The sequence below is a fragment of the Syngnathus leptorhynchus genome, chromosome 3 (assembly GCF_054491065.1).
Source record: "Syngnathus leptorhynchus isolate UIUO chromosome 3, UIUO_Slep, whole genome shotgun sequence".
NCBI lineage: Eukaryota > Metazoa > Chordata > Actinopteri > Syngnathiformes > Syngnathidae > Syngnathus > Syngnathus leptorhynchus.
The window spans coordinates 20,092,611-20,101,409 of record NC_141197.1 but is presented as its reverse complement, the minus strand read 5'-3'; the positions used below and the strand labels follow the sequence as shown (position 1 = coordinate 20,101,409).

Sequence of the window (8,799 nt, the reverse complement as noted above, 5' to 3'; positions counted from 1 at the left end):
ACACACACACACACACACACACACACACACACACACACACACACACACACACACACACACACACACACGCAGCGACAAAGGTATCCATGGATGCGCCCACAAGCACAAACGCACAATCATTGTTCCTCTTAACTGACACGTTTTCTGGACATGAAGAATTGTCAGGTGAGTTTGTCAATTATGAAGGCCATGATGTTGGCCACTTTTGGTGTTTACATTTAGTTGTCTCACTTTTGGGAAATATTTCAGGATGAATCAAAAATGCACAAAAACATTTGAATCCAAATGTGAAGTGTTTCAATTCTTTCGACACAATTTGCTCTTCTCTGAGGAGCTGACTGGCAAAATTGACAAAAGCATTAAAGGATGTTGACTTTTTATTCCTTTCTGTGACACTTTAAGATCAGTGGGAACTTTGCAAAAATGTCAAAAATATGACAAGGATTGTTTAAAAGTAAAAGCCTAAAATCCTGAACGTTTTGTGACGTAATGGTATCAATTAGTGAAAGCAACGTTTAAGGGATTTTAGTTACTTTGGTCTGCGCTTTGCGTACGTTTGGGTCGAGCTCTGTGTTGACTAGGAACTACTACAAAAGAAAAAAAACCACACACGTTCATCCAAAATCATGAAAGAGTTATTGACATGTATTTACGAAGACAAAGCGCAAAATAATTTCGTCACGCATACACTTTCCGAGATCAAGGATTGCTGTGTAATGACCTGGTTATGTAAAATCCCGACTCCCCTGAACGCAGCATTAGTAAAGAGCGTATCCTGGGCACTATGGAAATGCGCACGAGAAAGGAATGAAAACAATGGACAGAATTCGCCGGTGATGGAATAAACTCACCCAGACTGCAGTTCTGTGCACGACAAGAACACAGTTTCATCAAAGGTAAAGTTCAGCACGCACAAACCAAAGCGTCTGTGTTTTAGTTGCAAGTTACATGGTAATACATGCTAACTAACGTTAGCTCAGCTAGCTCTGACGTGCGCTGTTTATTTGCCTTCACATTTCTCTTTCCAGTGGGATTTTGCAACACTTAGTTATCATTAGCTCCACATTTGACGCTGTTTAGTAAAGATCTTTCCCTGAAGTGTAAGATTATGCGTTACTATCAAGGAGTTAGCTCGGGCTAACCTGGATGGTGACAAGAGCAGAGAAGATTAACTAAATAGGACCGTGACTGTTAATTACGCTACAATCTCTTTAGTCGGGGTTATCGGCTAACGAGCTGATAAAACATCACATCATGTCGATGACTAACTATTGTGTTAGTTGCATCAATAAAGAAGAATGATCATTTTTGAAATGGCACGTTTGTTGGCTTTGTTTAACGTCAAACTAGTGATGACGATGGACAGTTGCGCAACTCAATTTTCACTTGCGTGGTGTCATTTGAGTTCTTACACGATAATTGGGCGTCAACTGTATCATTGGAGATGCTAACATCAAGACAGATGCAAACATGACACATGACTCTGCGGGCGTTTTAAGCAATCGGATTAAATGGATTCAAAAGTGCTGTGATCTCTCTTGGATCATTGTTGAGACGTCATAGTAGAAACTGCAATGATTTTTCTCTTTTGTCATCGAAGGAGAGCAAGAGTTGGATGGTTGCTGCCAATGGGGCTGTTTGACAAGTTGGCAGGATGGCTGGGCTTCAAGAAAGAAGTCAACGTGCTCTGCCTCGGCCTCGACAACAGCGGCAAAACCACCATCATCAACAAACTCAAACCGTCCAACGTAAGGCTACGAATACATCCAAACTTGTTGACGAGCCAGGTTTTAATGTGTAACATTTGCCGTATTCAACTCGCAGGCGCAGGCACAAGACATCGTCCCGACCATCGGTTTCAGCATCGAGAAGTTCAAGACGTCCAGGTAAGTTTTCATTCATCGCTTTGCAATGTAACTTGTTGTGTATTTCTTCTCACTTGTCTTTGTGTAGCCTTTCCTTCACAGTGTTTGACATGTCGGGCCAAGGCAGATACAGAAACCTGTGGGAGCACTACTACAAGTCAGTTAGTTGCTCACACAAACATCGCAAACGTGGTGGTCGACTTACTGATAATAATAATAATCATAAAATGTGTCGGCCAGGGAAGGCCAGGCTGTCATTTTTGTCATCGATAGTGCGGATAAGCTGAGGATGGTTGTGGCCAAAGAAGAATTGGACACTTTATTAAGTCATCCCGGTAAGTTTGTTGTGGAACTTTTTTTTTTTTTTGTAACTTCCTGGTTACAGATGAGATCTGTTGACAACATCCCTGTCCGTCTCCCCGTAAGACATTAAACACAAGCGAATTCCCATCCTGTTCTTGGCGAACAAGATGGATGTCCGAGACGCTCTGTCTTCAATCAAAGTCTCCCAGCTGCTGTGCTTGGACAATATCAAGGACAAACCGTGGCACATCTGGTATGATGACATTTGCACTTGAAAAATCTTCCTCTGTGTTTGTAAACGTGTGGAACGAAATTGATTTCAGTGCCACCGATGCGCTGAAAGGCGACGGCTTGCAGGAGGGGGTGGAGTGGTTGCAAGGTAATCTAATAAAATGACTGCATTGAATTGAAAAAGGGAGAATTCATCTGATTTGCTATTTACAGATCAAATCAAATCCATGAGAACATGAGAGGCGGCGGCGTGAAGTAGCTTTTGTAGGAGGAGGTAACACAAAAACATTTTGTTGGCATCTGTCCTTTATGTAAAAATCTGACATTGTCTCCTAATGCTTCTTTTTTTTTTTTTTTTTTAGTTCCGGATTGTGTAAAACCAACCCTGGTGGTCCCCTGGAACCATCTAAAGAATTGTCGTTGACATGCGTGTGACTTTTCACATGTTTTCTATACACACGGTGGTTCCTTTTGAATTGTACACAAGTTGCCATTGTCAACTTGTGAAACAGTACGTAGAAAACGCCGATGGTTTTGCACACTGTACTTTGACACGAAGAAAAAAGATGCACGTGGCAAAACCGGCGCGTCGTCATTCATTGCAGCAAATATATGAGCAGCTTCTTTTTAAATGTCTATTTGGTTTCTTTCTGGTTGTTGTTTTTCTTTTCTTTTTCTTTCAAACTTGAACATGTTCTGCTTTTTAGAAGCTGTCGCTAACCGCTACCCAATAGCCCTCCGTCGTAGCGGTCACGTCGAAAGCCGTTTTGATTTTGGCCTTATTTCAGTGGCGCAATAAACGGTAGGTAACCTTTACGGCTACTTTACTGATTAAACATGGGCATGTGGTCGAAACAGCTGTTGACTTTTAAAATGATGTTCAACTTGGTTCTTTTTGGGTGACCGCTTTAAAACCCCTGAATGTTGTCATCAATTAGCCGATGGTGATTAGCTCCGTGTAGTTTAAGATGGAATAAAAACGGGAAATTGTATATTATGGCAAAGTATAGACAGCAAATTGTTTTGTAAAATATCGTTTTATATATAAGTGAAAATGAAATAACGCTCTCAGCACAATGTTAGGACCACGTAAGATCATCTCTTGGATATGTGTCGTCTTAAGTTGTATGTTTTATTTCATTGTAAATGTTTTTAAAGAATAAAAACCATTTTTTTTTCCCCCCTTTTGGAAGATGGTGGTCTCTTCCCATGTCTCATTAATGAAGTTAATGTGTCCGCGTCTGTCTTGGCTCTGGCTCTTCCATATCCAACAGCCAGCCCTGCCAGCAACAGCTGCTCATTAAATGGCCAGCCGGTGGATTCCGAACTGTTTCAACACTTTTATCATTTATTTTAAGCTCCAAAATTACTCATATTTTCATATTTAAATGATATTGTTAAGCATTCTTCATGATTTACCTTCAGCTTAGTAATTATAACAATGTTCTCTGTCCATGGTGCTGAAAACGTTCCAGAGCTTTGCCAGCAGGAGGCGCTGCTCGCGCTAAATATTTTTACCACCTCGTATCTTTATCTTTCAATTAGGCTTCCGAGCAGCAATATGGCTTGTGTTTGTATGCGTCTGACTAGCGGGCAATGAGGAAGAATGTCACATGTGTCGTTTGAGCTCTCCCCGCTGCTCTCCAGAAGTCTTCCTAATTGGGAACCTGTCAGCTTTGACGCGACTATCGTACATTACGCGCGGGGCGCCATTAGTTTTTCTTCCACCACGCAAATAAAACACGGCCTTATTAACGGGGGTTAATTTTTTCTCTCTCGTCATGTTTTATGTATGCTCACATTTGAATTAAAAGTCCAAAGTGCAAAAATAGCTTCTTAAGAAGGATTTCAATGAAACCGAACTGTATATTTCGCAGTGTCCTTCAGTTGATGCGTCAAAGCTCCCCCAATTAGTCACACGCACAAAAAGAAGAAAAAAAACGCAGTGAGTCAGCTAATTGGGCTCATGAGCAGAATACGACGAAAATAAAAAAAGAAATGACCCAATAGGCCGAGATGCCCTCAATGGAGAATTTCGTCTTTTTGGTCTCCATTAATTCACAAATGGCTATCTGCAGTCAAATGAACTTATTTAAAACTACAAGATTGAAGATGTACTTGAATCCAAGCACGTGAAGTGGAATCGAGACGGTGGGTTCTTCTGACGTGTGCTACCAGTCCTCTGACGGCACCTACCCCCCCCCCCCTTAAAAGCCCACCGAGTCACCCAAGAGACCTCCGCCATTGTCTCATTGGAGCGCTCCTCGCAGGTTTTTGGAGCGACGCCGTCCGCGAAGCAGCGCATGCCTCTAGAAACTTTTCAGGTAGGTTTGAAAGAACCTCCTAATACTTAAACAGTTTGTTATTTGATTCCTTTTGTGACTTAAATGATGTGCTTTAGTCATCTTTCGTGCGTAATTCAGCAAATGACACTCTCAACTGTAATTGTTATTGTTTGCTGCAAAATAAAAGATATTGATAATGAATTAAAAAAAAAAGAATGAAGCCAAGTTTTAATATTTTAAAATAAATCAGTGTTGTTTTTTAAGGACATTTTATTTGCGTTCTGTGCGCTCTGCTCCGCTCCGCTCCGCACGCAGGTCTCCATGCGTCGTTGTTCTTAGCGCAAGACCGGCGCCACCATGACCATCCACGTCGAGGGGCTTGTGGCTATCGCGCTTTTCTACCTCCTCATCCTCTTTGTGGGCATTTGGGCGGCATGGAAGAACAAACACTCCGGAGAGGCCGAAGGGACCGACCGCAGCGAAACCATCATGGTCGGAGGCAGAGATATTGGATTATTCGTCGGAGGATTTACCATGACTGGTAAGAAAATCGGAAAGGAACTTTTATGTATATAAAAGCAGACTCGAAAAAGTGGATTGTATATTCTTCTGTAACCTTCTCTTTGTCTCTTCACGGACACTTCATTCGTTCATTCATTCCTCAACAATCTTCTTTTACAAAGATATTCATCATTTTTTTATTTAAGTATTGATTCAAATGTTGAGGTTTTTTTTTTTTGCATCCACATTAAAAGTCACATTTGAAATAATTCCTTGAGTGTTTGATCCAGTTTACTGCAGTACAAGTGCTTCTAATTACAATAAAAATTTTGGATATGATAAATGTCATGATACGACTTTGAAAATTAAAATTTTTTTGGTGGTATTTTCAGCAACGTGGGTTGGAGGAGGATACATTAATGGGACAGCTGAGTACGTTTATCTGCCAGATTATGGTTTGGCTTGGGCACAAGCCCCCTTTGGATATGCCCTCAGTCTTGTTGTAGGTGAGTCTGACCCACCACTGCATGTAGAAACATTTGAACGCATGGTTTTGCCTTTTTGTGTCCAACCACATACGATATTTACTTTGTTCATTTCTAAATGTGTGTGGTGTGAGCAATTGTGCCCTGACATATTTTGTCTCTTTATTTTATATCAATAATAACAACAACAAGTCCGGACTTGGTGACCCCTGGTGTACACACACTTATCACTTTGTATCACTTTATATTTTGAATACAGTGATGCAGTAATAATGGCTGACATCACTGGCTTGCTAACTCATTTGATGCCAGCCATTTTCAGACCATGTTGACATAAATAAATAGATAAATAGATAAATAAATAAATAAATAAATACATACATAAATAAATACTTTTTTTTAGATTCTTAAAAGCCAACATAGGCTACCCGATAATAAAAGACTACAAAGTATTTTTTTTTCCACATCAATGACATCACAGGGTAGTAAATTGTTCCACGAGAGCAAGTCGCACCACTAGATAGCGATTTTTAGACATGACCTGACAAAGCATGACATATTTCCAACAATTTATTTCTTCACTGACTTAATTTCTCCTAAATCTTGCCAAATGACGTCCTGTAGCAACCGTGCGTGCAACCGTGAATTCTTTGTCTACCAGGAGGACTTTTTTTCGCCAAGCCCATGCGCTCGAGAGGTTACGTAACCATGTTGGACCCATTCCAGCAGCTATACGGCAAACGCATGGGCGGCCTTCTCTTCATACCCGCATTAATGGGGGAGATCTTCTGGTCCGCCGCCATCTTGTCGGCTCTCGGTACGTTTATTGCTTTTGCAGCTCATAAACGGGGCGGTCGACATCATCACCCGCGTTTATGCCCTCAGGCGCCACGCTCAGCGTCATCGTGGACATCAACATCAAAATGTCGGTGGTTATCTCGGCCCTCATCGCCATCTTCTACACCTTGGTGGGAGGACTTTACTCGGTGGCCTACACTGACGTCGTGCAGCTCTTCTGCATCTTTCTCGGCCTGGTAGGTCCATTTCCAGAAAACCACGAGAATCCAGAAGCAGTCATACATTTTTTTCCCACCTGCAGTGGATCAGCGTGCCATTTGCTCTGACCAACCCGGCCGTGTCAGATATCACGGTGACGGCAGTGGAGCACGTGTACCAGTCGCCGTGGAGAGGAAGCATCAACAAGAGTGACACTTGGGTCTGGATCGACAATTTTTGCCTCCTGGTACTGTCACCCTCGCCTGCTTTTCCATTTCGTGATGTGGTTACTTGTCATTTGGTTCCAATCAAGTTCCATGTGCGTAATTCGATTGACCCCAGATGCTCGGAGGAATCCCTTGGCAGGTGTATTTCCAACGAGTGCTCTCCGCATCTTCTGCAACCTACGCACAAGTCCTGTCCTTCATCGCTGCGTTCGGATGCCTGGTCATGGCCGTTCCCTCCGTTCTTATCGGAGCTATCGGGGCCTCCACAGGTACGTGTGTGTGTGCGTGCTCGAGTTCGTGATTGGTGTGTCGGCCGCTCAGGGTGGGCCCGTGTTGCCTTTAGATCTGAAAGAGCTTGGGTAAATAGCAGCTGGTTCTACTCATTCATAATGTAGCAGCCATCCGTTTTTAAATGTTACTTCATCAAGGGAGCAAATTAGTGGATCGCTCTCAACAGTCAACATTTATTATTATTTTTTTTGCTTCTGTCATGGTTTTTCTCTTCAGACTGGAACCAAACAACATACGGCGGCATTCCTCCCAAAGAGAAAGAAGAAGCCGATATGATCCTCCCCATCGTTCTGCAGCACCTCTGCCCGCCGTTTGTGTCTTTTTTCGGCCTGGGCGCCGTGTCGGCCGCCGTCATGTCATCCGCCGATTCGTCCATCCTGTCGGCCAGTTCCATGTTTGCCAGGAACATCTACCAGCTGGCCTTCAGACAATCGGTCAGTTAGTGCGCATCTCGTAAAGGTCCAGGAAAAGCCGTCCCGAGCTCCGTTTTGTCTCCGCAGGCGTCCGATCGAGAGATCGTGTGGGTCATGCGCATCACCATCTTTGTGTTCGGCGGTCTCGCCACGCTGATGGCCTTGGTGACGGGGACGGTTTACGGACTGTGGTACCTCAGCTCAGATTTGGTTTACGTCATCATCTTCCCGCAGCTCCTCAGCGTGCTCTTCGTCAAAGGCACCAATACGTACGGCTCAGTGGCGGCGTACGCTTTCGGCATGGTGCTGCGTATCGGCGGGGGGGAGCCCTACCTGCAACTGCCCCCTTTTATTTATTACCCCGGATGGAGCATCGAGCAACGCAAGCACCACATCACCGGAGAAATGGAGGACGTGGTCATCCAAAAGTTTCCCTTCAAGACGGCGTCCATGCTGGCGTCCTTCCTGGGTAACGTGGCCTTTTCCTACCTGGCCAAGTACCTGTTTGAGAGCGGCAAGCTGTCTCATAAATACGACTTTCTCGACGCCGTGGTGTCCAAGCACAGCGGCGAGATTATGGATAAAACCACGCTGGTGACCCGCGGCAACAACATCGGGCTGTCTGAGATGGCGCCCGTCAAACCGCGGCTGAGCGTGACCTTGGCGGCCGCCTTCACGCGCCGCGACACGCTGCCGACAGATACCGTGGAGGAGGAAGAGGAGGAGTCCAGCCCCGACTACTCCCGCCACGATGAAGAATGACGAGATCCAGACGTGTGTTTTTAGAAGACTGCGGAAAAAAAAACCCGCTCCGGCTGTCCGTCAAAGCGAAGACGAGGACGTTGAGGTACAACAATTGTGAAAAAATTGTGTAACACTCTTTCAATCTTAACTTTCACAAACACAACATCTGACTACCGTTAGCAAACAGTCAAGCATTTCAAGTTACATTTACATATGAGCGGGAAGGAAATGATCACATGACCCAGCACCCAAAAGTGATTTTGTTACCTCATGACTCAAGAGGCAACTCATCAGCACAGCTCAATAGAACTTCTAGAAGCAATAGTGGAAATAGTCAAGCATTGCACTGGTTTTTTTTCAGAAGCCCATTGGGCAGGACGCATTAAGATCAATGACACTTTTATTCTGCTGCCTTAATGAAAATCATGTCAAGATGAGAAAAAAAAACAAAAAAAACT

General features: G+C 43.8%; 2 protein-coding genes across 2 annotated transcripts; both read left to right on the top strand.

Moving 5' to 3' along the window:
- Nucleotides 1-77: 77 nt before the first annotated feature.
- On the top strand, nt 78-3,581 carry arl6 (ARF like GTPase 6). The gene is made up of 10 exons (XM_085908474.1): nt 78-165; nt 757-896; nt 1,601-1,748; nt 1,825-1,886; nt 1,954-2,022; nt 2,106-2,200; nt 2,292-2,421; nt 2,492-2,547; nt 2,613-2,673; nt 2,762-3,581. Exons 3-9 carry the CDS (start codon nt 1,629-1,631, stop codon nt 2,636-2,638), a joined length of 558 nt encoding a protein of 185 aa, XP_085764600.1. The 5' UTR covers nt 78-165; nt 757-896; nt 1,601-1,628; the 3' UTR covers nt 2,639-2,673; nt 2,762-3,581.
- Nucleotides 3,582-5,041: 1,460 nt separating this feature from the next.
- LOC147059691 (high-affinity choline transporter 1-like) lies at nt 5,042-8,359 on the top strand. The gene is made up of 8 exons (XM_085907732.1): nt 5,042-5,225; nt 5,578-5,691; nt 6,332-6,487; nt 6,556-6,704; nt 6,770-6,913; nt 7,009-7,162; nt 7,401-7,618; nt 7,685-8,359. Exons 1-8 carry the CDS (start codon nt 5,042-5,044, stop codon nt 8,357-8,359), a joined length of 1,794 nt encoding a protein of 597 aa, XP_085763858.1.
- The last annotated feature ends 440 nt before the right edge of the window (nt 8,360-8,799 follow it).